Source organism: Melopsittacus undulatus, chromosome 1 (genome assembly GCF_012275295.1).
Source record: "Melopsittacus undulatus isolate bMelUnd1 chromosome 1, bMelUnd1.mat.Z, whole genome shotgun sequence".
NCBI classification, from domain to species: domain Eukaryota; kingdom Metazoa; phylum Chordata; class Aves; order Psittaciformes; family Psittaculidae; genus Melopsittacus; species Melopsittacus undulatus.
Window position 1 is genome coordinate 119,439,439 of NC_047527.1, and position 27,267 is coordinate 119,466,705.

The 27,267-nt window shown below is 40.6% G+C and overlaps 3 protein-coding genes across 4 annotated transcripts in view; 2 read left to right on the plus strand and 1 right to left on the minus strand.

Moving 5' to 3' along the window:
- Positions 1–17,867, plus strand: part of NMT2 (N-myristoyltransferase 2) — a 34,017-nt gene extending 16,150 nt beyond the window's left edge. For both annotated transcript variants that reach the window (XM_034063032.1, XM_031052468.2), the window contains exons 4-12: positions 2,310–2,428; positions 2,528–2,619; positions 2,726–2,842; positions 3,505–3,675; positions 4,790–4,898; positions 8,563–8,733; positions 11,339–11,506; positions 14,064–14,201; positions 14,391–17,867. In XM_034063032.1, coding sequence (XP_033918923.1) covers positions 2,310–2,428; positions 2,528–2,619; positions 2,726–2,842; positions 3,505–3,675; positions 4,790–4,898; positions 8,563–8,733; positions 11,339–11,506; positions 14,064–14,201; positions 14,391–14,411 — 1,106 coding nt within the window. In that variant the 3' untranslated portion in view covers positions 14,412–17,867. The remainder of the gene's footprint in view (positions 1–2,309; positions 2,429–2,527; positions 2,620–2,725; positions 2,843–3,504; positions 3,676–4,789; positions 4,899–8,562; positions 8,734–11,338; positions 11,507–14,063; positions 14,202–14,390) is intronic.
- A 199-nt stretch (positions 17,868–18,066) lies between these two features.
- Positions 18,067–21,068, minus strand: RPP38 (ribonuclease P/MRP subunit p38). Its single transcript, XM_005152949.4, has 2 exons — positions 20,971–21,068; positions 18,067–19,084 (listed from the first exon to the last, which is right to left on the minus strand). The coding sequence occupies exon 2, from the start codon at positions 19,051–19,053 to the stop codon at positions 18,211–18,213; it is 843 nt and encodes a 280-aa protein (XP_005153006.2). The 5' UTR covers positions 19,054–19,084; positions 20,971–21,068; the 3' UTR covers positions 18,067–18,210.
- On the plus strand, positions 20,832–27,158 carry ACBD7 (acyl-CoA binding domain containing 7). The gene is made up of 5 exons (XM_005152948.3): positions 20,832–20,959; positions 22,157–22,378; positions 26,481–26,598; positions 26,708–26,770; positions 26,857–27,158. The coding sequence occupies exons 2-5, from the start codon at positions 22,367–22,369 to the stop codon at positions 26,928–26,930; spliced, it is 267 nt and encodes an 88-aa protein (XP_005153005.1). The 5' UTR covers positions 20,832–20,959; positions 22,157–22,366; the 3' UTR covers positions 26,931–27,158.
- The last annotated feature ends 109 nt before the right edge of the window (positions 27,159–27,267 follow it).

A 27,267-nucleotide genomic window follows, 5' to 3' on the forward strand; every position in this document is an offset into this window, starting at 1 on the left:
CAGGAGCAGGCCACCCCCATGTGCTGAAAAGACAGGCTTGTGAGCATGAAGACTGGCCTGGCTGAACAGAGAGCTTTGGCTAGAACTCAGGGGAAAAAAAAAAAAAGGAGTGTTTGTGGGCTCTGGAAGAAGGGGCAGCCAACTCAGGAGGATCACAAGGATGTTGTGATGTTTTCCAGGGAGAGAATTAGAAGGACTTAATCTGCTTGCTGCTGTAATAGCCGATAACAAATGTTTCTATAAATACATTATCAACAAAAGGAAGGCTAAGGAGAATCACCATCTTTTACTGGATACGGGGGGTATACGTAGTGATGAAGGATGACAAAAAGTACTTATTGCCTTCTTTATCTCAGTTTTTAATAGGAAGACCACTTGTTTGCTGAGTACCCAGCACTCTGAGCTGGAAGACTGGGAGGCAGAATGAAGCCCCCATAACCCAGAGGGGGCTTGTTAGTGACCTGCTACACCACTCACAAGTCTATGAGGCCAGATGGGATCCACCCAAGGATACTGAGGGAGCTGATGAAAGTACTTACCAGGCCACTTTTCATCATTTATCAGCAGTTCTGTCTAACTGGGGAGGTCTCAGTTGACTGGATGTTAGGAAATGTGACATCCATCTACAAGACAGGCTGGATGGAAGATCTGGAGAGCTACAGGCCTGTCAGTCTGACCTCGGTGCCCGTAGAGGTTATGGAGCAGATCAGCTTGAGTGCCATCCCAGAACACATACAGGACTATCAGGTGATCAGGCCCAGTCAGCATAGGTTTATGAAAAGCAGGTTCTGCTTGACTAACTTGATCTCCTTCTATGACAAGGTGACACACTTAGTGGATAAGGGAAGGGCTGTGGATGTTGTCTACCTAGACTTTAGTAAAGTAAGGTTCTGCAGGGGGATCTGGACAGACTAGGTTGATGGGCCAAAGCGAATTGTATAACTTCATGTTGAACCTCCAGCAAGGCTCAATGCTGGGTCCTACACTTGGGTCACAACATCCCCATGCCATACTACAGGCTTTGGGAAGAGTGGCTGGAAATCTGCTTGGCAGAAAAGGTCCTGGGAGTGTTGGTTGACAATTAACTGAGTATGAGCCAGCAGTGTGCCTAAGTGGCCAAGAGCATCCTGGCCTGTATCAGAAACAGCATAGCCAGCAGGGCTAGGGAAGTAATCATCCACCTGTGCTCAGCATTGGTGAGGCTGTGCCTCACTGTGCTCAGTTCTGGGCCCCTCACTACAATAAAGACATTGAGGTGCTGGAGCGGGTCCAGAGAAGGGCAACGAAACTGGTGAAGGGTCTGGAGCACAAGTCTTGCAAGGAACGCTGAGGGAACTGGGGTTGTTTAGTCTGCAGATGAGAAGGCACCGGGGGGACCATATCGCTTTCTACAGCTACTTGAAAGGAGATGTCAGTCTCTTCTCCCAAGTAACAAGTGATGGGACAAGAGGAAATGGTCACAGATTGCACCAGGGGAGGTTTGGATTCGATATTAGGGGAAATTTCTTATGGAAGGGGTTGTCAGTTGGAACTGACTGCCTGGGGAAGTGGTTGAGTCACCATCCCTGAAGGTATTTAAAAGATGTGTAGAGCTGGGTGCCTAGAGACCTGGTTTAGTGGTGGACTTGGCAGTGCTGGGTTAACGGGTTGACTTGATGATCTTAAAGGTGTTTTCCAACCTAAATGATTCTATGATTTGGTAGGTGCAGCTCCAGCAAAGAGGAGTAGTTTCTGTTTGTAGCTATATATTGAGAGACTGGAGCTGTAAAATCAGGAAGAAGAAAACACATTTTCATGTAAGATTTTAGAAGCAAGTTTCACGTTTCACCAGTATCCCTTAAATGCCCTGGCTTTGCCATGTCACTGCTCCTGAGTAATCCTGTTGAGCTCAGATCTGTTCAAGTCAGTGGTAAATAGGATCCGAGCCACAGCTTGTTAGCTGTGAGTACAATGTGTTTCTCATGATGAGACCATGGATCTCGTGGCTGGCTAAATGGTGTGCATATGCTGATGAATTGCTGTCTTGTGTTACGAAATACTGGGTATCAGTTGAGGTAGAGTAGTTCTGTGCGTGTCTATAGATACTCTGATGAGATAGTCATTAGTCCATCTCATGCCGTCTGTGAAAAAGAAGTAATACAGGCTAACAATACTAAATTTTTTTCAGCATTTCTTAAAAGCTCCATGTTCCTATGAAATAATGGTGAGAAAATACATGATGTGAGTTAAATGCAGTTTTGAAAACTACCAGGAAAGCAAGCAGTGTAACCACTCTTTTTTTCTCCCCCCTGCTTCTCCTCTCTCAAAAGATGAAGTTATAACTTCACATGGTGCAATTGAACCAGATAAGGACAATGTCCGCCTAGAGCCATATTCTTTGCCACAAGGTTTTATGTGGGACACATTGGATCTTAGCAATGCTGAAGTTGTAAGTAAAACAATTTTCGTATGTATCTAAAGTCATTCAAGTTTATCCTGATTGATGTGTGTGGATAAATCTTTGGATTTTTTTTGTGTGTGTTTTCAGCTGAAGGAGTTATACACACTGTTAAATGAGAATTATGTAGAAGATGATGATAATATGTTTAGGTTTGATTATTCACCTGAATTTCTTCTGTGGTGAGTAGCAAGTTCCACATTCTGGTCTGGCTGAAGTGCGAAGAAGGGTGTTTTTATTACATCTTCTTAGGCAGTAATTTGTAATTATTTCTGTCATCAATTCTAGGGCGCTACGTCCTCCGGGCTGGTTACCCCAGTGGCACTGTGGGGTTAGAGTGTCTTCAAACAAAAAACTGGTAGGATTCATAAGTGCCATCCCTGCAAATATTCGTATTTATGACAGGTAAAATGCATAATTACTTTTGGTTTTGTAAAAGAATAACACCATGAAACAAATCTTAAACTGGTATCCATTGCCACAGAGAATTTTAAAAAGAGAGAAGGATGCTTACTGACCATAAAGTCAGATGAATCCTGTGTGTGCAACAGTGACTTTTTTTCCTGCTCTTCTTCCCTCACCCCACCCCTCCAAGCTCATGAGCTCATGGACTGCTTACAGTGAAGACCAGTAATACATAGTTAAGGAATTTTCTTATTAATAGATGATACAGCTAATGACACAGAATTTCCCAACCCTTCAGGAAAGTATTTAAAGGATAGCCCATCAGATGGACTTCATTGGCCAGGTCTTCATACACTGGCAAGTACTATGATACCACATAGCATGTGCTTGGATGCCACACTGCATCTTAAAGTGAGACAAGTCTCAATAGAGCCCTGAAAAAGGAGTGTTGCAAACACCTTAGACACAGTTTGCATGTTGCACAATTTGCCATTGCAGTTGCAGTATCATGGATTAGCATTTGTTGCAGATGTACTTTTTCACAGGCTGATTTATTTTTACCTCGAATTCTTCTGTCACAACATGGAAAGCCACAATTATGCAAATGAAAATATGCAATGTGCAACTCTCTTTAACTTTTCCACTATTTAATGTCCTTTTAGTGTGAAGAAAATGGTAGAAATCAATTTTCTGTGTGTCCATAAGAAACTGAGATCTAAACGGGTAGCACCTGTCCTGATTCGGGAAATAACCAGAAGAGTAAACCTGGAAGGAATTTTTCAGGCTGTTTACACTGCTGGAGTGGTACTCCCCAAACCTGTAGCCACTTGCAGGTAACCTAGGTGATGTTCATAATATCAGTTCCTGTAGGAGTCATTTTAAAGAGCATGTTATGTAATTGGCTAGAATCATTGCAAGCATAAAATTTGAAGAAATTACCTGTTGCAGCTCTGACTAACCTGAAGGCCTCAGCGTTTGTCAGAGTGGAATTTCCATGTCTCCTTCCTTCCTTGTCTCCTTTTATTTATTTTTTAACCCATTCCTTCTTTCCTTCCTTCATTCCAGTGTTTTGGATAAAACAGTTCCTTAGACTACGATCTAACTTTGGGTTTGTTTATCATACCTTAAATAGACTAAGAGATGTTTCTGTTGACCTTCTGGTGGGAGCCATGCTAGCAATGACAACATTGTATACCTGTGTTTTTCAAGCGGTTTGTTTCCCTGCTGGGGCACTTCCTTGTTGACATGCTTGCTTGCCAAAGATGGCAGAGCATTTCTGGGAATTGTATGATTTACTTTTTGAAATACTTTCATTTTTCCTGGAGAAAGGAGGACTTGATCAGCATTTGATAAAGGTGGAAGACTATCACATGAGAAGACTTGTATGTAATCAAGGATAATTTTTGTTTGCTTGGGATGGATTTTATTTCTATTTGGAAAAGTTTAGTTCCAGCGGTATTAGTTCAGCTGTCTGTCCTGGAGCACAGGGTACTTCTTAATTTAAAATTGCATTTCTACTTCTCAACACCGAAGATCCTGTCAGCTTTTGTAATGAAGGATAGACAAAAAAAGCTATGCTGTGTTAGAGTAACTGGGGATGTTCTGTTGGACGCTGATCTGCTAGGAAGGGGAGATCTCCTTCAGCAGACTACTTAGACATGAGTAGAGGGTCCTGTCTGTACAACAAAATTCATGTTATGGTGAGATATTGAGGGCAGTGTACTAAAACACGATTACTCATTCTGTAATAAAAATCATTTGCTTAAAGATATGGTGGTAGCAGGCCTTGCTGAAAGCTACTGCTTGGATGTAACTTTTTATGTTTTTTGCTAAAGCTTCCTACAGGCATAGTACAGGTTTGCTTAGAAACAAATTTGTAGATGAGGTGCAATGCGAGAAAGTAGGGAAATGGATGCTGTTTAATCTCATTATTAATTTTATTTCCAGGTATTGGCATCGATCACTGAATCCCAGAAAACTGGTGGAGGTGAAATTTTCACATTTGAGTAGAAACATGACTCTACAAAGAACAATGAAGCTCTACAGACTTCCTGATGTAAGCAGTATGATTTACAGAGAACCCCACAGTTACTGTGAGGCCCAAAATAACCTTCCATCTGTCTCTGACAGCACAGGCTTTTCTGTGGAAAGGCAGTGTGTGCAGGACATTGGCTTAAAAAGTAAAAATCTCTGTTTGATAAAAAAGACCAAACAGAAGAGACTGTTGTTGTTAGAAATGTAGATCTGTATATGGAGAAAATAGAACTTTTGATCTAAAAGCCATAAACAAAAACATTAAAAACCAGAAACCTTGACTTATACGTGTGGGATTTAGTTAAAGATGTGTAAAACTATTCTCTGTATGATTAATCTAATAAGAGATTACTGGAACAGCGAACCATCAGTTCATGTCTTAAGAATCTCAGAAAAGTCTGTCAGAAAGCTGATCGAGTACAGTGGGGTTGTTGATTTGAGTCTAATTCACAGCTTTTACTGTCGGAGAATGTTGTTGTTCTGCAGTAAGCAAGCTCAGCAAAAGCCACTTCAGTATGTTGTGTACTGTTTATTTGGATGGTCTAGCAAAAAAACCCCAAGTGTTCTGGCATAGCTAGGTTGGTTACAGATATTTTTCCTTATGTTTGCAGCTAGTAGTTAGGCTGGCAAAAAGCCTTAGAATGCATTTCCAAGACAGGGCAAGTCACTGTAAGTAGTCTGAGATGTACTATTAAAAAATCTGATTGCCGTAATTGATACCTTACAGAAGATAGCCTGAGCTTTATGATTTGAAAACAATTTCTTTGCTTGTAAAAGCTACTTTTCTATTTGGAGGGATTGCAGAATACCCTTTACCTGTACCATATCAGTAAGCCTTTATTTAAACAAACCCTCCCTTTTGGTTAAAAAAAATACATTTTTCTTCACTTGTAGTACTTTGTAGTGATTTCTCTGACTTGGAAGATTGCATCTGTTTATATTTAGCTTGATGCAGCAGGTTCTCTTACTACTTGTATATGTTAGTAGTACACTAAGCACTTCTTGCTATAAAGCACATGCCATGGCTTGATCTGGACTCCTGCTGCTGTCAGAGAGACTGGTTTTCTGTGCTGCCTGCTTATACCTGTGTCTGCACATGCAGGTTCTCCCCTGTTGCAGGGAAGCAGTTTTCAGAGCTTAGGAATTAATAACCAAATTAATTAGGTTTTAATCATGGAGAGCTAAATATAGCTTCCATCAAATCGAGAAGACTTTTTTAATAGTCTGAAAAAGTGCAGTAGACCATTTCAAATACGGGTTTTGATGGCAACTCTAGTACTGTTTCTCATGGAAGTGGTACAGGTAAATAATAAAGAATAAGGATCTTTCTTACAGTACAAAAAGGGTACCTACAGAGAATCATTAGGAACAACAGCAATTGTACCCTGATCATAGAATCATAGAATATTTAGGGTTGGAAAGGACCTTAAGATCATCTAGTTCCAACCCCCCTGCCATGGGCAGGGACACCTCACACTAAACCATGTCGCCCAAGGCTTCCTGTCGTAATCATAAAAACACAGATTTCACAAAAAAATAAATTATGGAAAACAAAGAATACATCATATCTCGTTCAGAACATGCAGCTAAGGCAAACATACTGTACAGAGATGTGCAAATGGAAAACAGGTGCTTTGAAAAGCAACTTTTAAAACCAAGTGATGTAGGAGTCCATATGTCCCAGCTGTCTATTTTTAGATTGGATTTGGGAGCTTCTCCCATGGAAAATAAAGATTTAATCTTCATGTTAATGTTTTCTCTTTAGGTCCTGTGCTTTGGGGGCTTTGGGGGGTTTTGGTTGTTTTTTTTTCCTTGAGAAAGGGTTTAAGTGCTCTTGAGGATCTTAATCATCAGCTTCAGGCTGTTGTCATAAACAGTACCATCACATAAATTTGTTCATTCAGTTCGCACTGTCCTGTCCCTCAGCACCAAACACTGTTTCTTGCATTTTAACCTCTTTTCATAGTGTCCTTGGAATATCATTACTGCTGGAAGCTAGTCTCCCTTTAAGAGGAATTAATCATTCCTAATCACTTGAACACTCTGAATTAAAAAGGTTAAATATTTTTAATTATTCCCACCCTCACTCAAGGTTGCATTTGTGCATGTACCTATAGATAGAATAAATAAAGTGATTTTTTTTCCTAAGTGTTTAATCTCTTGAGCAAGGAGTTTTCTGAAAGAGGTAGATTTTATCTGTGTTTAGATTAAAGACAGGAGCATCTTTGTATGTCTTTTTTCCTGACTGTGATCCTGAGCCAGGATACTGGCATGAATATGTGCCTGGTGCAGCTTGATATGTGGATCAGAGAAACAAATTTTAGCCCAGTTCTATATACTTTCCCTCACTTGTGGGGCTGCGGATAATTGTTTACTGGTGGCCATTCTGAGCATTTCTGGGGGATAAGGATGTTCCAGCCCAACTGCTTTTCCTCCTATCCTATTCCACTGTATAGCTGTAGAAGAAGGACAAAGGCTTGGAGGACACCAAAATTAACCTTTTTTAAGTTATGAATGAAATTCAGCATAGGGAATGTTGTGTTGATGAGTCAGGTGAATACCCTTATGGATACAGGGCATTTAAAAATTTAGATGAAGTGCTGTTGTGGAGACAAACCATAGTCCCAGGCTGCTGAGGAAAGCAGGAAGACTAAAATATAATACACAGGCTAGAGCTGTGGAAAAATATGCCTTGATTTTTTTCATCTTGCTGCTGACTCCCAGAGTATTTGAATAAATACCTCCCCCTGAATAATGCCTTTTGAGCAGACTGTAATCAGATACATTAATTTCAGGATTCCAGTAATCAAGTCTCTACCTGGCTGCTCTTGCAATTGACTTTGCTGTGATTAATGTAGTATGTGTATGTAGATCAACAGATGAAGCAGGATAAATGAGCTTTGAAGAGAATAAGCTTTAGCATCTCTAAAAGGAAATATTCAGGAAAGCTAATAAAAGCTGCAGAGAAAGCTTTAATCACCTTTGCTTGTTTAAATGTTAATTGTGTAGTACTGGAAAGCAGTATTTCCTTTGCTGATGTTTAAAACCATAGAAATAACTTTATTTGTTAAAATACTGTAGGTTTTTAATTTGGGGCACTTGGAAGTTATGAGGAGTTTTCTTGTTAACACAGCAGCAGTTGTGCCTGTATAGAAAGTTGAGTTAGTGAGGGAGTTTGCAAGCGTTAGTAATAGGTGGACTTTAAAAAAAAAAGTGATTTCTAATTATACTTTATCAGCTGACTTTGATTGAATCACAAGTGTTCTTGTCTTCAGATTAATTTCTGATACACAAGTTGCTTTATATTTTGTTTCTGTGTCTGGGCCCTAGGTAGTTCAGAAGAAGATAAGAAATAAAGACTGCCCTAAAAAAACTTAAACAATACAAAATGAGTGAAGTCTAGGCTGTTGGCAATGGCGTCTATTTCTCTGGAGAAAAGAAGCTGTTTCAGTAATGAAATATAAAGATTGAAGTGCCCCAAACTGTCTCAATAATTAGAAGAGAGGGAATTCTGATTGAAAGCCATTTGCAAAATAGCATAATGAATTAGGTGGCTGGGGTAAAGTAGGCTAATAAGGAATGCATTATAGCAAATGGATTGAGTCTGCAACCTACTTTCAGCCTTTGCTGTGTGTGCAGTTTTCCTTTCAACATCTTAACATCTATTTTTCTTTTGTTACAATAAGGCCACAAAGACTTCAGGTTTGAGACCAATGGAACAAAAGGATACTAAAGCAGTACAAGAATTAATCAATACATACTTGAAACAATTTAATCTTGCTCCTGTGATGGATGAAGAAGAGGTAGCCCACTGGTTCCTGCCTCGGGATCATATTATTGACACTTACGTAGTAGAGGTAAAACATACCCTAACTACTTGATGAATGTGTATGTGAATGGTGCTTACAACAGCTCATGTCAGCAGCAAGTTTTTGAAATGTGGACAGTATGAAAAATGTGTGCTATAGGTAGAATTTGATACCATGATTCCAGGTTTGTTCATTGCATTGCATCCCATTAATGTGAGACCAGTTGTGATAAACTGTAGCTCTTGTAACAGGATATTTTTAAGAATTTTAAAAATTCAAAATATCACTATCTTGGAAATAGTGTAGAAAAGAACTTCACGTATTTAAAAACAACCTTTCCACCTCTATTTATCCATTTTTTTCCATAGAGATATGAAATGATAATAAGCAGCAGTCTTCAAATCTTGTTTTCTAGAAAAAAGAAAAAATGATACAATGACTGAGATAAGGATTTGGTTTGAGTTCATTATCATTCAGGTGTCTGGTTTTGCCATACCCTAGTTCAAAATTCTTTATTTTTAAACCCAATTTTAGGGGCACCTGCTGGGGTAATTAGGTTTTTTGATGGTCTGCTTCAGTAAAATTAGTGTTTTTTCATAGTAAAAAAGTGTGTGTGTCTGTGTATGTGTCTGTACATATATACATATAAATATAAAATAGGGAAGTAAAAGTTAACATCCCTTGGTGCTGTTGTGAGTGTTGTCAACTAGCAGTTAAATTATCTTGAAAATTACAGTCTTTGTCCACTAAAAAGATGGATAGCATCATCTGTTCCTAACACTTACTCTTCCCTCCCCAGCCTACTACTCCCACCCTCCATCCAGCCTGTTGGTCACAACACTTCTTGTAAAATAAGCAGTGCAGGAATAGTTCAACATTTGGATTGGCATAGTTGGAAGCTGCAGCAAAGCTAGTGGAGAAAGAGGCACTCTTCCCTTTGAGTCCATACTAAATCAGTTTGTAGACATTGTTCTTAGTGTATTGGTTAGAGACAAGGTTATTTGACAATAATCAGCACTAACACTCCTCAGCCTACCAGCTCCTCACAGAAGCTACAGGTTGTAAAGCTCAGTGTTCCCACATTGCAGCCTGAATTTGTACAGGAGTCTCAGCTGAATTTAGAAACTTACTGCTGCTGGAGATGAGAGGTCCTGCTTTGTCAGTTGTCATTGTCCCAAGCTTAGCTTTCCACTTTCTTTGCAGTGATCTAGTGCTCACTGGAGTCTTCCATGGTACTATTTAATTTGTTGTCCTTCCTTCATTCTCCACTTCCTCTTCTTCACTCCCCACTCCCTGGGTTGGTTTTTGGCTTTGTTGGTGAGTTGAAGACTACAGAAAAATCTGGTGATCTGTTAGATCACCATGAGTGTACCACTGACAGTGCAATTTTAACTGAACCGTGCAATCTTCACTTGTTTGTTTTATGCTGTGTCTTAAACTAGTTTCTCACTATACAAAATGTAGATTGGTTAGTGCTTAAAGACATGTGTGACCTGGAGAAAGTCGGCATCAGTTTTTTAAGTCATACTTGCAGTATGCAGAGCTAAAACCTTAAAATAGACTATATAATTCCTGAATTAATATTTTTATTGTCCTTACTGAATTTAGTGAGGGACTTAGTAACTTTTCTGTTATTTGTTTTTAGTTTATCTCTACTACAGAATCTGTACCTGCTCTGAAACAATAGCTTTTTTACATGTGGTGGGTTCAACTCTCTTACTTTTTACTGTAGAAGTACTGTCAATTTAAGGATCCATGTGAGGTCCTTCACTGAGTTCAAAATAGTGGGCACCAGTTATTCAAAACAAAGCAAACAAGCAAGAGCAAGCATTTGTGTGTCTCCTTTGCCTTATCTTCTTGGAGATATCAGGAGACCCAATCGGAATAGCAGGAGTGAAAATCTGGGTAGGTTTTTTGTGCTCAGCGTGTCAGTTGTAACCCATATAATAATTATTTCCCATTTCTTACTAATCTACACTCCAGCAGGTAGTTAAACTGTGTTCTGTGCATGACAGATGAAGAGAGTTTGTGTAGGATACTTTAGATTTCTATATAAGTACCTTTTTTGATCGCTGCTGTTCTTAATAGAATGTCAGTGTGCTTTAGCAGTTGTCTAGCAAATGAATTAATAATTGTAGCAAATGGATTAATAGTTGATTAATAATCACTAGAACTGATTTAACTATGCTTTGTATACCAGCACTGTACATTTTTCCCCTGGTATTAGAAAGTTGAGAAAATCACTCCTCACTGTGAACAATATCAATTTTAAAAAACATTCTTTTAAAAATTATTTCAGTTGCAAACAGATTTCTGTATTTTTTTGGAAGTGTGCTCTTTTGAGCTTGGAAAACAAGCTGCAATGCTTTGGCAATTGCTTGTCAAAATGTTACTGGTATAATAGACTAGAAAAATCCAAATTATTTCCTTTTCTGAAGTGCATATTTCAGGCTTCAGTCTCACTCTGATGTGTAGATACATCCTTGGCAAGAATTCAGTTTATTCAAACCTTAGCCAAGATTACCTGTTACACCATAATACTTACGGACCACAGAACTGTGCTGTATTTATTACTCTGCTTAGAACAGTCATGTCAGCCTAACCGATAACTGAGTGGTTACTTCTTATTAATTGACTTTTTTTTCTTTTGTAGGGCTCAAATGGTATTTTAACAGACTTCCTGAGTTTCTACACATTACCGTCAACAGTGATGCACCATCCTGTTCATAAAAGCCTCAAAGCTGCCTATTCCTTTTACAATATTCATACAGAGACCCCCCTCTTGGACTTAATGAATGATGCACTCATTATAGCTAAATTGGTAAGTTGTGCTGGGTGGTTTTTTTTCTGCTTCTTTCACAAAAGTATTCTTAGGAGAGCTGGCAAGGCAAGAACCAGCAGGAATTTTTCCATATCATTGCATTCTGATTTCTTCTGCTGTTCACAGAGTGCAGTGTACCAGTACAGGCTGAGGGTTGACCTGCTGGAAAGTAGTGAAGGGGAAAGGGACCTGGGAGTCCTGGTGGATAGGAGGATGACCATGAGCCAGCAATGTGCCCTTGTGGCCAAGAAGGCAAATGGCATCCTAGGGTGCATTAGAAAGGGTGTGGTTAGTAGGGCAAGAGAGGTTCTCCTCCCCCTCTACTCTGCCTTGGTGAGGCTGCATCTGGAATATTGCGTCCAGTTCTGGGCCCCTCAGTTCAAGAAGGACAGGGAATTGCTTGAAAGAGTCCAGCGCAGAGCCACAAAGATGATGGAGTGGAACAGCTCCCTTATGAGGAGAGGCTGAGGGAGCTGGGTCTCTTTAGCTTGGAGAAGAGGAGACTGAGGGGTGACCTCATCAGTGTTTACAAATATGTAAAGGGTGGGAGTCAGGATGATGGAGCTAGGCTTTTTTCAGTGATATCCAGTGATAGGACAAGGGACAATGGGTGTAAACTGGAGCATAGGAGGTTCCGCGTTAACATCAGGAAGAACTTCTTTACTGTAAGAGTGACAGAGCAAGGCCCGCCTGGACAAGTTCCTGTGTGATGTACTCTAGGTTACCCTGCTCTTGCAGGGGGGTTGGACCAGATGATCTTTCGAGGTCCCTTCCAACCCTTGGGATTCTGTGATTCTGTGATGAGACATATACAATATATATGTATTAAAGTATAAAATGCCGTGCTTGTTTTTCCTTTGAGCAATGCTAGGGAATGACAAGTGAATGAAGATCAAGTGTTTGCAATAGCTTGAGCTCTGTAAATAATCCAAGAGCACACTCATGACCATATTCACTAAGTACCAGAAGAATGGAAGGTATCACTAAAATAGTTTCCCTTGAAGATGAATTAATTAGTTCTATTAAATACATTTTGGGGTTTTTAAACTATTTTTTTATTTCTACAAAATCTGAAAGTTCTTTTGTGCAAGCTTTATCATTTTATATTGCTGCCTGTAAAGGTCTGCTAGATTGTAGCTTTTAAACACACCTTCATGCGTGGAATTACGCTGACGGATGGTTTAGTTGAATGGAAGAAACTATAAATGGAAGGTTTTGAACATAGGAATTTTAAGAGTTTGGTGCTGTCTGATGGAAAACTTAATACTCGGCCCTTAATCATCAGGGTTTCATGGGACTGCAGTGCAAACAACAGTGGCAATATAGCACAGAGCTGTGCAAGTAATGCACATCCCAGCACTCTGAATTCTCAGGGATTGTTTAGCCTTGTCAATTCACAGCACTGCACAGGCTTTATCCAGTCCATGATATTCATTCTAGCAACCATTACTAACATGCAGCAGAGCATAGGCATGTTTTCTGCTCCTCATGCTTGAAGCTTGCCCCTCCCATCTGAAGTGTTGCTGCTGCACTACTCGTGGTATTGCACCTACTAGACTGAGTGCTCAATGCAAGGAATTCTAGCTGTGGTCCAGCAGACCATGTTCAGAGCCATCTGTGCTGCATGTGGCACAGGATTTCTGTGTTGATCCTGGATGATGCCAGGGATGGTCTGCAAAGGCTGTATCTGTTCAGACTTCAAGCTACATGAAAGCAGTCACATGCGTTCCTAATGTCCTGCTGGCACAATGCCTTTGTGCTGTTGAGAGTTCAGGTTCTTAGGTCAGACTCCCTCACAGTTAATTGCAAGCAAATAGAGTTTTATATCCAGAACCCCAAGCAAATTCAGCTATTTGTACATGATGACTGTCACTGTGATGGCTTAACTGACTTTATTTCTATGTTGCTTGTTAAGAATTGTAAGCTGGAATTTGAGTATGTTTGTGTTGCTGCACAGAACCCTGTGAGTAGCTCGGCTGTGTGGCTGTTCTGGGAGCAGAGTGGGTCTTTGAGTGGTGAATCTGGGAGGCTGAAGAAGAGATGACTTGGTAGAGGGTGCATGAGGGAGAGTAACACAGAAGATTTGAGTTCTAAATAGAATGGCATTTCAGAAAAGGACCAAATCACAGAAATAAAGTATTTACCATTAACAGAATGATAAATGGATGAAAACACCATAAGCTGTATTCATACAGCTTTAGCTGAAGTAGCCCATGTGTGTCAAAACATGGGCTTTTACGGTATGTGACTGTAAAAAATACGTATCTCTAAGGATAAGATAGTGAATAATGCTTTAGGGACTCTAAAGACCTCTACCCCTGAAAGTGGGTTTAAAATTCCTGCCTTTTGGGAGGTAATCTTTGAGCAAAGTTGTGCCTTATACTTCACTTTTTATTGGGAAGATTTCTTCATGTGTGTACCTAATTAAAAGGCAAGATTTATTCCCTTGTCACTTTTCCACTTAATTAGCCTAGCCTCTTGGATATTATATGCCACATTGTATGTATCATTTGAAACTTTAAAAGGTAAAATTTAAAAAATGTTTTGCTATTGCCAGAAAGGATTTGATGTATTCAATGCACTAGACTTAATGGAAAACAAAACATTCCTGGAAAAGCTCAAGTTTGGGATTGGAGATGGAAATTTGCAGTATTATTTATACAACTGGAGGTGTCCTGGCATGGAATCTGAAAAGGTAAGGAAGAAAAAGAGCTCCTGAATTCTCTTTGGTGTAATGGTACATTAATCTACACTGGCCAAAATGTTTAAAAATAACTTTTAATCAGTCATATGTAAGATCTGCGATTGACATGCAGAAAAGTAATGCTATTTAGATTTATTGCCATAACTGAACTAAAATGCTGTCTTTTTCTTCTTCCTTTAGGTTGGTCTTGTATTACAATGAGGACATTTATGTTTCTAGAACTTTGAGGTCATCGTTTGAGTTAATTTGATCTCCATAACTCTTGGAAGGGTGTTGTTCAAGAGGAGTAAAAGCACAACGTCAGTGATACTGAGGTAGTCCATTAAAACTGAACAATGAAGACATCCATATGTGACCAAATTTATGCATTTTCAGATAGATCAGAAGGTCCATGAAACTCTTTTATTGTCCATGAAAAGAATAAAAGCACATTCATTTAAGTTTCAAAGCTTAGCTTGCACCTTGATGAGAAGAAGGTATTTTTTTTCCACTCTGTAGAAAAGACTGTTTTGTACAAACTGAACTTCAGTGGTGGATTAGGGTACAAAAATATTTGCTATTATGTGGATGAACTGCTGCATTTCTATTTATTAAGTGGTGGTGTATGTTTGTCAGTGTAACAGAATGAAGGATACAAACTTGAGTATCTTTGCTCATTTACTTCACATGGATATCATCATTTGGGGGAAAAACAATGAAGTACAATACGTTTGTAGCTCTATGGAAGTCCTGGATGTTTTTGTAACTAGAGCAGTATGACAATGTACTGGTTTAACTAGTGCATTTGTTTCTCCATAAGCAACGCTGCCAAATCAATAAAAATAGATTTGTACTTTGATCTTCGATAGATCAGTGGATTGATTTAACAGTATCGCACTGTTCAGTGCAGGTGTTATCTATGTTACCGGAATGATAATACATTACTGTACTTAATTTACAGTTGTGGCACAAAACCTTAGTTTTTCCTCAGTAGAATAACATCATCCTGTGTGTAAAACTAAGAATTTTAGTAGTGCTATCAGGATATTTATAGTTTGAATGTTTTCAACGCTTCTGCGAAATTGCACATATTCCTTTGTCTACTTTGATTTCCTATGAAGTCTGTAATTCTAATGAAAACTATCTTGTGTAAATATGTATTCAGAAATTGTTCCTGGTAGTGTTTTTATCCTGACTTTGGAACAAGAAGTTTTACTATATATGTGGCTGGTAAGCAGAAGAGAAACGCTCTGCCCTCAGTCCTTGGAAGTCTTTATATTGTACTTCCTGAAATGTAGAAGGGCTGATCTTTGTTGTTGGGAGGAGTTGTTAATTCCCTCATGAATGCTTAGCAACCAGAGTGGCTTCTGAAGCACTTTATATGCATTCCAGCATAGTGTCATAGCTAGGTATGGTAGCAGTTCTTTCAGCTCACGCATGCTGCAGTAACGTGAGCACTGAGGAAGTCTGCAGTAAGAAACTGTTCTAGCTGAAAGTGCCAAATTGTGGTAGTGAAGCCTCTGTGCTGTAAGCATCTTTTGAATGTGACATGAATATCTCATGAAATGCAAATGTCTAACTTTCCTTTTAAACATGCCTGTAATTCTGAAAGCAGATTTTGCTGAAAGTTGAATTCTGTACCTGAAAACATCAACTTAGATGAAGATAAATTTTGTCTGTTCTTCCTAACTGCTAGCCCTACCCACCTCCTTATAGCAGTGGGGTTTTTCTTTCTTCCCACTCCTTCTCCAATGTGTGAATGGTTTGTGGTTTGGTTTCTTGTGGAATTGCCTAGAGACAGTGATAAATACTTTCCCTTATGCTCTATGATTAAAGCATTTGGCTTCCTTCAAACAAAGGAAGGGGTGAAATATGGTTTGTCTGACCCCTGGGTGTGCATCAGCTTGGGACCTCATTAATTCAAAAGGGCTTCAGAGGAGATCTTTCAGACATCTAATGGTGCAGCTGGGCTCTACAACTTTGGCCTTCTGATAGCTGTCTGCTAGTAGCATTCATAACAGATGGTGCAGAGGGAGCTTTGACTCCCTGTGTAAAGCCTGAGCAGAATTAAGTGCCTGAAACTGTAACTGATGGTAATGATATCTGAGGTTTCAAGGATTTAATCTCAACTCCATCAAAGACTTAGTTCTTAATTCCCAAAAGGCAGGAAGGTGCCTTCCTGGCTGGACATTGGCATTGGAGCCTGCTGGGATGAGGAGGAAGGTGCACCAAGGGGCTCAGCACATTATGCTTCAGCTTTAAAGGCAGAGCTCACTTGGGTGCTGTTCAGCATGAGGTGGGACAGCAGGGCATGGCTCTGTCTTCATGGCTAAGGTACTGAGTTGCTAAGAAATTATTGTGGCCAGGCCTTCCCTTGCTTGGAGAGGTGATCTTGAATGCCAGGTGAAAGATACGCTCGCTGTTCTCTGCCTTCCCTTCCCTTCATGGAAATGCAAGTGGAAGAAGGGATAGCCAGACCTTTTCTCTGAAGTCAGAAGGGAAATCCTCCCTCCAGCACTATTGAAGCCATGATGGGCCCAAACATGTCCAGGTAGAAGACAGACTTGAACCTGGCTTTCTGCCCTAGTCTTGGGGTAATTGCACATGAAGGAAGGTGTGTGCTGTATTCTGGGAGAACAGTGCCATTTGCTTCTGAATCTGAAGGGTAAACTTCCCCGTCTTGTAAATGTTACAGTTAACTAGCATGGCTAAGTACACTAGTGCTAGCATGCCTTCAAGTTTTTTGCATACAAAAAGCCAGAACAAAGGCTGTGTATGAAGGACTACAAAGCCAGGCAAAACCCTCTCATCTCTTCTCGCCACCCTCAGCCAGGGAGGACAGAAACTTTGGCATTAAATATCTTACTTTTGTTTAAACTTAAGGGAGCATCATGACTACAGAATCATTGCTACTGCTTCCATATGTAGTTGGTATCATGAACTGAAGTCACACCTAAAAGAACCCCCAAAATACAGATTAGGTATCTGATGGTACTGTATACTTGGATTAGCAGATTTATGAAACCTACAACATGTAAATTCCATTTTCAAGAATACAGAGTAACTCAAGGTATTTTGTTTCTCCTACAATACCATACTGATGTTTGCTTAAACTGCAGAGGGCCAAGTAAGTTCCTCTGCTGTTTGTCTGAATTGCAGCAATATTCCCCCTCCTTCCCACAACACAAATATCTCATTAGGAAACTACTTGTAATCTCTAGTAAAACTAAAGAAAACTCAAAAGATATGTCGACTCTTTCAGTCTTGTAGCAGTTACAGCTGTCACCTGCTTTTTACCCAACAGTGTATGGCTTATCTGATTTCCTGGGAAACTAATAGACTCCATTTAGAAATCAAATGGAGTTTAGGTTAGCTTATGTTTTCTCACAGGGTGTGTTAATAGCTTGCATAAGGAATTCATCTTTCAAAATGCAGCAGTAGTAATTGGGTTTTGTTCTGTATTTGAAAATATTGTTCCTTCAGCGTATGAGACACCAGGTATTCTGGAAGTCAAGTTTGCCTATGTTCTTCACCAGAACAAGGTTATTGTTCAGCGAACTATGACAGTTCCAAAGGGAAGTCCAACTGTGCTGTTTACTTGAAACAAGCATTGAACCAGCTTTAAAAGTTATACTGGCATGGACCTTTGTTTAAATAAACTTTCACTTTTGGTATTGACTTGTTTGAATAATTATATTTAAATCTGTTTTGCTTGAAGCATGTTCATCTGTACAAAAATACAAAATTTGTTTAGTGCTTTGCATTAATTCCAAAGATGTACTTATTATGATGTGTTATATTACATCAGCATATTCATTATCGATTTTAACTCTGTGCCAATGAAATATTTGCTCCCAGGTAAAGACTCACACCCAAGTTTGAGCAATATTCTTTATTAAAGCAGAAAGTACCTCAGCTGAATGCAACATGAAGTCCACCTTGTATTCAAGTGCTTTACACCCTAAAGCCTAACAAGATAGTTCAGTTAGAGCTGTACTCCATATTGCATTTAAAAAATCAGTTATGCTGAAAAAGCTTTCTTCTTTTTTCGAGGTGGTTTTTTTATCTTATTTGGATTTGGGACAAGTTTCTTGATTTTCATAGGCTGCAAAATTACATTTGAAAGATTGCTTTCCATACGCTTCCGCTTCAGGTTCATGAACTCATCCCCCAGCAACTCTGCAAGCTGCTCAGGTTCCTCATTTTCTGAAGAACCTTCATGAGCAAAATCCACAGATTCTTCAGTTTTGCACTGAAACCATGGCACTTCCAAAGCTGGTATCTTGGGAATTATTGCTGCTATTGCTTCTGTAAATTTATCAGACTGCTTCTTAAAGCCTAGTGCTAAAATGGATGTTAAACCGAGAAGCGGTGCAATAGTTTCGCTGAGGCGGGGAACCTGCCCTGCTGGCGTGGCTCGACTTGCGCTCAGCTGGATGAGGTGTGATGTGATCATAGCAGGCTTTGCAGACTTGCAAACCAGCAAGAGAAGAAGTTCATCCTTTTCCAATGCTTTTGTAACTTCATTAACTCCAATAGCAAGCTGTCTCCTGATACTTGGGTCAGTCCACCCCGTTTTTTGTTGATGGCTTTCTGCATTCTCTTCCTTAGGGAGTTCGCTGGTGCTAGCATTACACTTTCTTTCCATTTGTTTTTTTGTAAGGGAACGTTTTTTCACTCTTGGAGTCTCAACCTTTTTAAGCCCAGTATGTTTAATCCTTTCTTCTAAGGTCTGCAGTATAAAATGCATATCTTCTCCCTCGATGGTTTTCCACTCTAAAACAAAGGGGTTATCTAGACATATTTTTACAGCGGCTTTCTTTGCTTTGCGAAGTGTTGCTGTCCCTTTCTGAATTACAGACATCCTGAGCCTCTTTTGTGTTTTGCCACCCTAGCTGTGAAGGGAAGAAAGAAGTAAACGTTAGTTCAAATACCACACTGGTTGCTGCGAACATCAGTACCAGAAGCTTATATTGGAAATGCACAAGAGAAATGGCACATCTCAAGGTGACACTGGCAATTACTGCCCTCTTCCTATAAGCTCAGTGCTGATCTTTAACATATATTCCACAAGGCAGATGCTGTGCTGCCTCTTTTTAATGAAAGATAATTAAAACAGCAGAGGGGGCAGGAAGGCAACACCAGTGACAAGAGAGCTTCTGAAGCTCAAGAACAGATGGAGATACCATGGTTCTAAAAAGCAAAACAAAATGTCCCAGAACCACACAAGCTGAATGACGGCTCAGTTTTCACTGTTGAGCAGCTACACTGTAGCAGGATAATGACATGAAAAACAGCAAAACCAAAAAAGCAGAATCACAATGTGAAACAAGCTCCAACTTCCTGAGTTTATTGAGGATTTTTAAAACTTTAATTTGCCTTTTCATTCCATAATCCATGTCTTGTGTTTGTCTGCATTTAGAAGGTATGACAGAAACCTGCAGACTCTTATTAATAAACTTATGCTTTCCATGGAGGAAGGGAATCTTCTATGGGCTTCCAGAAGGTTCATGTCTTTTACTCTTGTGTGACCTAGACCATGCCTTTAGGTTCAATAAAATGGGTGTAGGGAAAGTGTAACTGTTACAGCTCTGACAGATCTAGTCCTGAGTTAACAGTGACAGCAGGAAGGCAGGCCTGACTACAGCCCCTAGTAACTCACCAAGGCCCCCTACTCCTTGGATTACCATTCACCATCTCCTTGCTGAATCAGTGGTATCTTCATTATCACACAGCCAAGCTTACAAACAGTTTTGTCAATGCAGTGCAAACTGTGACAATGTCATCTGTGAGTCAAACACAGGAGTGGTTTTCAGAGAACAGTGAAACTGAACAGGTATTTCAAAATGCAGCAAAGCACTGAGCCCTCTCAGTACTCTCAGAACCTGTGCAGTGCCCTGCAGGGCATCCAGGCGATGGTCTATTCATCCCAGCTATTTGCCTCCAACACTGGGAGCTGGAGAAACTCTGGGGAGGGCAGGGCTGCCATTCCCCTCTGCTCCAGCCATCCAGAATGGCACCATCAGGGATGGAAGATCTGCCAGCCTAGTTCATTAGTCCTTAATGGAGCTATGATCCATGCAGTTATCTGATCCCCTCTGCTTACCATCACAGTTGCAACAACCAAAATGCAGTTAACAGCTGAAGACTGCAAATGACCACTAGAAATCTTACATGTGACTGAACTGGAAGTGGAAGCTTATGATAGGTTAAAAAAGAGCTGAGGGTTATCGTTTTTAACAGCTTTCAATTAGGGATGCTCTGATGGCCTTTTGCAAGGGTTATCAAGCTGAGACAGCCACTTATACCTGAGAAAGGAGCAAAAGGTGAGAAATTTTTCAGTTTTAACTTTTCAAAACGGGCACTACTAAGGAAAACAAGCGTGCAAGAACAGGAAATAAAGCAACGATGAAACAAAGACACGATGAATCCCTGCACCTCGCACTGCCGTCCCGGCCCCCTGCGCACGGGAGAAACGACCAAACCGGCGCTCGGCCCCATCCGCCAGCAGCCAGCTCGCTCTCCACAGGCTCCCTGCACACCCGCTCCGGGAACGCGGGCACCACGCGGCACCAGCAGACCGCGCTGCACACGCACCGGCCGGCTCGAGCCCGGGCCTCCACCCGCCTCCCCGGAGCCGCTGGTCCCAGCCTGCCAGCAGATCACCTGCAGGCCGGACCAGGCCCAGAGTGCCGCCACCGCAGGAGCGGAGCCCTCCCCTGCCCGTCGCAGGGCCCGGGCCTCAGCCGTCCCTCTCCAGCCGGCACCAAGTAAGCCTTACCTCCGGCGAGCCCTCCGCCACCCGCACGCTCCGCGGGCACACGGCGTCGCTCGCAGCGCGTCGGCGCCCAGAGCAGCCCCGCTCCGCCCCTCGGCCGGCCTCTGCGCTGCCTTGGTGGGTTCCGCCGCTGCTGCTGCCCGCCTCCTGCTCGGGGGCCTATGCCGGGAGCGGGCGGAGCAGGAGCTGCGCTGGGCGGGAGGAAGGGAGGAAGGGAGGAAGGGGAGTGCGTAGATCGGACGGACGGAAAGGGCAGCCGCCGGGGCCCGGCTGCAGGCGGGTAGTAACCAGTAGCGGATAGACAAACAGCGCATTGGCCTTTGAGCGCCGATGGTAGAAACCTGCTCTCGGCATTTCCTCGTTCTGACTGCTACCATAAATTGTTTACTAGGGGGTAATAGATCTGATTTGTCGTGCATCATCTAATGAAACAATGGCCAAGTCAGACACAGCGATAGGGAGGTCTGTCACTGCTGTTAAATGTGTGCCCTACTGCATGTGTACACCGTATTCTGTCACAGTAAGGTGACAGGTAAGAAGTAGCTACAATCAGGGTTTCCCACAACCTGCTGAGAGGCAGTGACATATCTGTGCAAGCACGCTCAGTTTCTGTGGTTTTATCTGGGTTTATAGGGGTTAAAACGCTGAAGCATGTAGTAGTATAGCTTAATACTATACAGATACATGTACATGAAACCTGTTCAAAGAACTGTACAGAGACGTGAATATGAGTAATTTATGAATTGGCAGATAAGGGGGGATGGGTTTTTTTTCCGTTAGTGGTTACCATGTAGGTTAGTTTATCCGTTCATATTATTTATTTTTAATCCTGTATTTAACAAAGCAAACAAAAACCAGCATTCTCAAGGTATTCTGTGTGTGTGACTGCTGGTGTGGTGTCCCCCAGGTGACCCCTGTATTTTTCAGAGTTGCAGCTGAAGGATGCAAGGTCCCAGGCAGGGGCTGTGGCAGAGGAACAGTGGCAACAGTGGGCTGGTTGTGGTTTAAATCACTCGAGAAATTCCTTTTTCAAACAGAGGGCTTGGAGTCTTGGCTGTATCTCTGCTCTTAGGAGGGCAGCCTAATCCTCAGGGCTATGGAAGTGAGCTCAAGCTCTCTGAATACGCTAGTATGTGCTTAAATGCTTAATGCTTCCACCAACCGTTCCCTGGCACTTGTCGCCACTCAGTTGTCCCTGCAGTGTGAGCAAGCCCCCGTGTCCTGCCCCAGCGTGGCTGTGCCGTGGCTGGCAAGCTGAGGTCACTGGTACCCAGCCCAACACTCTCCTTGGAGCTTGTCCTCACCGCCACGCTCACGCCACAGGATTCAAGAGGCAGAAGCACTTTACATCCCCACTGAAGAAGGAGAGAGGCTGTTCCCTGAGCATCCTTGCGGCATCATGACTCTCGAGGTAAGCAATTCTGCATTTGGTGGGGAAGAGGCACAAGGAGAGGAGAGGGAGGGGGATGTGCTGTCCATCTGTGCAGTGCCGTGTCGGAGATCAGCAGTGTTTCTCCAGCATAAGGATTATTACTGCAAACTCAAGGTTACCTTGCAGCTCATGAAATTTACCTAAGCATTACTTCTTGCAAGCGAAGGATGAGAGACATACTGCTTATTTTGAACTTGCAGAAGCTGTGTAATTTTTGGAGCTTTACCTGTTTAGAAAGTGCATGAATTGTTTTTCTTGTGTGTGTGCAGCTGAGTTTGCTAGGACTGCATTATGCACTGAAAGGTAGTTACATATTTATTTTTTTAGGATCTAGCTATAAAAGAAGGAGGGAAGCTTCTAACACTGAAGCAGTGGTATGTGTGCATTTGAAAAGCATGAGTAATTTCTAAGGCAGTTGTGCATATATTTTTAGAGTGTGTTCATGTTTGGAGTGGTGCATTTTGATGGGCTTGTGTTTTGTCAGGAAAGCTGCTACTTTCTTCCTCCTTGGCTAGAGACAGCTTCCTTCTACCTTGTTTCTGACTATAGAGTTAAATAGTTCTTGAGGAAGTTATCTCCATTGCTGGCTTTTAGCCTCCTACCTTTGTAGCAGATGATGAATACTTCCCTTGTCTTGCTCATGCCCTGATGGATTAGACTGTTTTTCTTCATTAGGCTTTCTACTATCCCTTTCACTTAAAGATTTGCAAGCCCCTTTATCCCAGTCTCATTATAATGTCCCTCTCAGCTTGGTTAGTGTGCATGTTTTGTAAAGAGTGAGCAACATAATGCTCTGACCTAGATGCAGGGAGAGTATTGCCAGTAGCTCAGCAATTTTCTTCTGAGCTCCAGTTACACTGAATGGCACAGAGGTTTCATTGTGGCGTTTTACAGCAAAGGAGAAGAATCTTACGTCTTCAGTGGGTCAGAATTGTCAAATCCTAAGCATAACACCAAATTAAACACTTTATTTAATTAGTGATCACTGAAATTACAGTTTGTTTTATTCTGCCTTGGATTCACTCTAGAGAATAAATTTATTAGCTTGACAATTATGCAATGAGCCATAAATCACACTGGAAGGAGCTGAGTGCAGTATGAGATGCCATTCCATTGCTGTGTACAGTTACACTTTCACATAAAAATCAGTGCTTGAATGTTATGACATGTTAAACATTCTGCATTAGACATTATAGAGGTTTTCTATCCACTGTGGCTTCGGTTGACAGCTACCATCCATATCCATAAAAATTTATTGAATCGAACTGTATGTGAGTGAAGACAAAATTAATAAAACAATTTTTCCATCAGAGAGGCTCTAAAAGATTTATAAGTTTTGCAAACTGGTAAATGAATTCATTCAAGCTTTTTTCTTTGCACAAATGGAGTCTGTGACAATAATCTGATGATTTGTGCATTTACTGTTAATGCATGTGTGTATGTTTATGTCTGTATATATACTTTTGGTTTTGATTTGAGGAGTTCAAAGGGAATTTTATTGGCATGTGTTTAAAAGGAAATTATATTTTGATAAGCTGCTCCTAAATATATTGTGTAAACAAGCAAATCCTGAGCAACAGTGTGTGTACAATGCTTAGCTAGAGGGAGATGAAGAAACAAGTATTTACATTTTATTTCTGCATATTTCTTGCTGTGTAAGAGATGCATTTGCATCTTTTTAAAACAGTACCTTGTGATACTTGCCAACAGATCCAGATAAGAGTATGAAGATAAGAAGCTTATAAAATTAATGGTTTCCTTTCTTAATTTTTTTAAGTTAATTTTTGTCTTGTACAAGTCCAAAAAGGCATCTAGTTCATTCTTACTGTGAAGTTTAGATCAGAAAACAAGGCATGTGGAAGCTTTCCGCTGACTTGAATGGTCCTTGTACATCAGTGCTGGCAGAGGCCCACATGCAGCAGTGGCCACAGTGTAAAGGTGAAGGTAGATAAAACTTATTTAAACTTTAATCAATTGTGGCAACTCGTTTATGTTTTATTATTGATAGCACTTCTTAATCTTGCTGTTAACAGAGCATTAATGCTGCTTTTGTTTGTACGTGCATGAATAGTATTAAGAGATGTCTGTGATGTAGGAGCCTGTGATAGGTATAGTCAAGAATGTCACAATCCTGGTGTTTGGATTTAGAATTAAATACTTATTTTAATACATTCTGCCTATAAAAGAAATATCAAGAGTGGTGGGCCATCCCATTTCTCTTGGTAAGCAAACGTACATCCCTTTTATACATCTGTACCAACAGAGTGAGTATAAATGCTTTGCTTTTAGGACTGTCAGAGATACACAGTTCCAGTTTCCTTCAGACATTGTTAGTTCAGTGTTAGTTGTATTGCTGATTATGTTTCCCCTTGTTGAGTGCTTCTGCATGATAAATGCTATACATCTATTCAAAATACTGTTGTATTTTGAGGAAATCCTTGAGCTTAGTTATCTGGAAACAACTAGATGCTTCAATGATACTTGAAGTGTTTGGGGAAAATGTTTGCTTTTATTATTATTTAATATTAATCACTAAGCTGCTAATATGGCTACTTTTTAAATGGGACCCTCCATAGACTTTCCAAGAGTTATATACTTATACGAGTATGACTATTTATATGGTACCATCTATGGAATTTTGTACTTCATCAGGTTTCTAAGGGGGACATCAGGCAACTATTACTGTCTGTATCATTAAAGTATTTGGGAGACCTAGCCAAGAGTTCTTGAGTTCTGCAAACAAGAGCAGAAAGGTAGGACTGGCTTCGGAGCTTGCAGCTGTCAGAAATGCTGAATTTTACTTCAGTGCAAAGAACAGGTTCTGCTCACATAGCTGCAACTCAGGAGTGAAGATTTTAGTTTGTGTTTAAAATGGAGACAAACAAGCCCTACAAATGTTATTTAAACTCCTGGATGATTTGAGGCAGAAGACACCTTATGAAATGTTTTACATTTCTCTTTCAACTGAGGTGAAGAAGCTTGCACTCGCATTTTCTAGCCTTCAGGAAAACAAATAATGAGGTTTTGTATTTCTGACATTAAACTTTGTAGAAGAAAACACTTACATTTTCTTTATCCAGAGCAAAGAAGAGAAAGAGCTTTTGTTATCCATATAATCCATTTTCAATTCTGATACAAGCTGACTAAATCCAGTTACTTCAATTGAAATAGTTTTCATAGTTTTTAAATTAAATACTAGGAAAATCTTCACTATGAGGGTAGTGACACACTGGCATCCACTCTGGCTGCCCAGAGGAGCTGTGGCTGCTCTATCCCTGGCAGTGTTCAAGGCCAGGTTGGATAGGGCTTTGAGCAACCTGGTCTAGTGGAAGGTGTCCCTGCCCATGTCAGAGGGGCTGGAACTAGATGATCTTTAAGGTCCCTTCCAACCCAAACCATTCTATGATTCTACGATTCTAGTATGTAGAGAGAATAATGGCTATAGCTTTGGGTTGATATGAGTGTGGGTTGCATGATGATGAATGGGGTAAATTTAATGTTTTCCCCTGTGTTTTGAGCTGGGTGTTGAAGGTGGTCCCGGCAGTAGCAGGCACGTCTGTGCCAGCTGTTGGTTGCCTACTTCACTGTCAGCAGAGAAATGGAAATGAAGTGGGAACTACCCCCCAGAGGGTATTTGAGCTCTGCTGCTCAAGTCAGCACTATGCAGTCAGGGCCAGAGGATTTAGAGATCACTGCTGGGGTGTAAAGTTCAGTGAACATCTTCATACCCCCAGTGTGACTGTGAAAGACATTTACAATGTGGTGATTGCATAGACTGCTTGCATGAGTGTGTTTGTAGACACCCTGACACTAGACAGGCAGTAATAATTCCAAGTGTTTAGACGCAAAGCTGTTGGAAACAATAGGTTTACTTGTTTTAGTGGTGCTGACCCCATCATCTAAGTAGGCTTGGTTCCATTTCTAATAACTTATGGTTTTATTAATCTTTCATGGGAAAATGCCTAGATTTACCACTAAACCCAAGTGAGTAATTGCAAGTGTCTAATGATACTACTGTGCGTGTTATCCTTAATGTTTTAAGCACACTCCTTGAGAGGAAATCTTTCTTTTCTTCCACCAGGCTGACTTTAACACTGCTGCAGAAGATGTAAAAAAGTTAAAAACAAGGCCAACTGATGAAGAACTGAAGGAACTATATGGATTATACAAACAGGCTACTGTTGGAGATATTAATATTGGTACTCCTATTCCTATATATACCTCAAATTTACTCCCATATCTTGATGAAATCAAGCAAATGTTATGTAAATCTACATGATAATTAAAGGTATACGTTTATTTTGGCAGAATGTCCAGGAATGCTAGATTTGAAAGCCAAAGCCAAGTGGGAGGCATGGAACCTGAAAAAAGGTGTTACATCAATTAAATTTACATCATCTAGTCATGTTTATAGGATGACAAACATGGAAGGATAATGACTCTACTTTCCTTTGCAGGTTTATCAAAGGAGGATGCCATGAAAGCCTATATTTCTAAAGTAAAAGAAATGGTAGAAAAATATGGGATCTAGAATAATCAAAATAATTCCCACTAACAACTAACCCTTCAGTAGCTAATGAACTAATGCTGTTGAGAAAAATACAACACTAACTCCTTAACTCCTCATTGTGTAGTCTGACGGTAAAATCCTTTAATCATAAGCTGGTTGACAGTAAAGGGTATTTGCATACCCCCTCTGTATTTTAGATTGTATCTTATTCTAAATAAATTTAAACCTAATAAATTAAGCTTCCTGTAAGAATTGTGGATTTTTGTGGGTATTAAATTGCATTAAGCATATTTACAGAGAAGCTCTAAAAGTAAAGTAACGTAGCTGTCATTTCTTGGAAATGAGGTTATGGAATGAA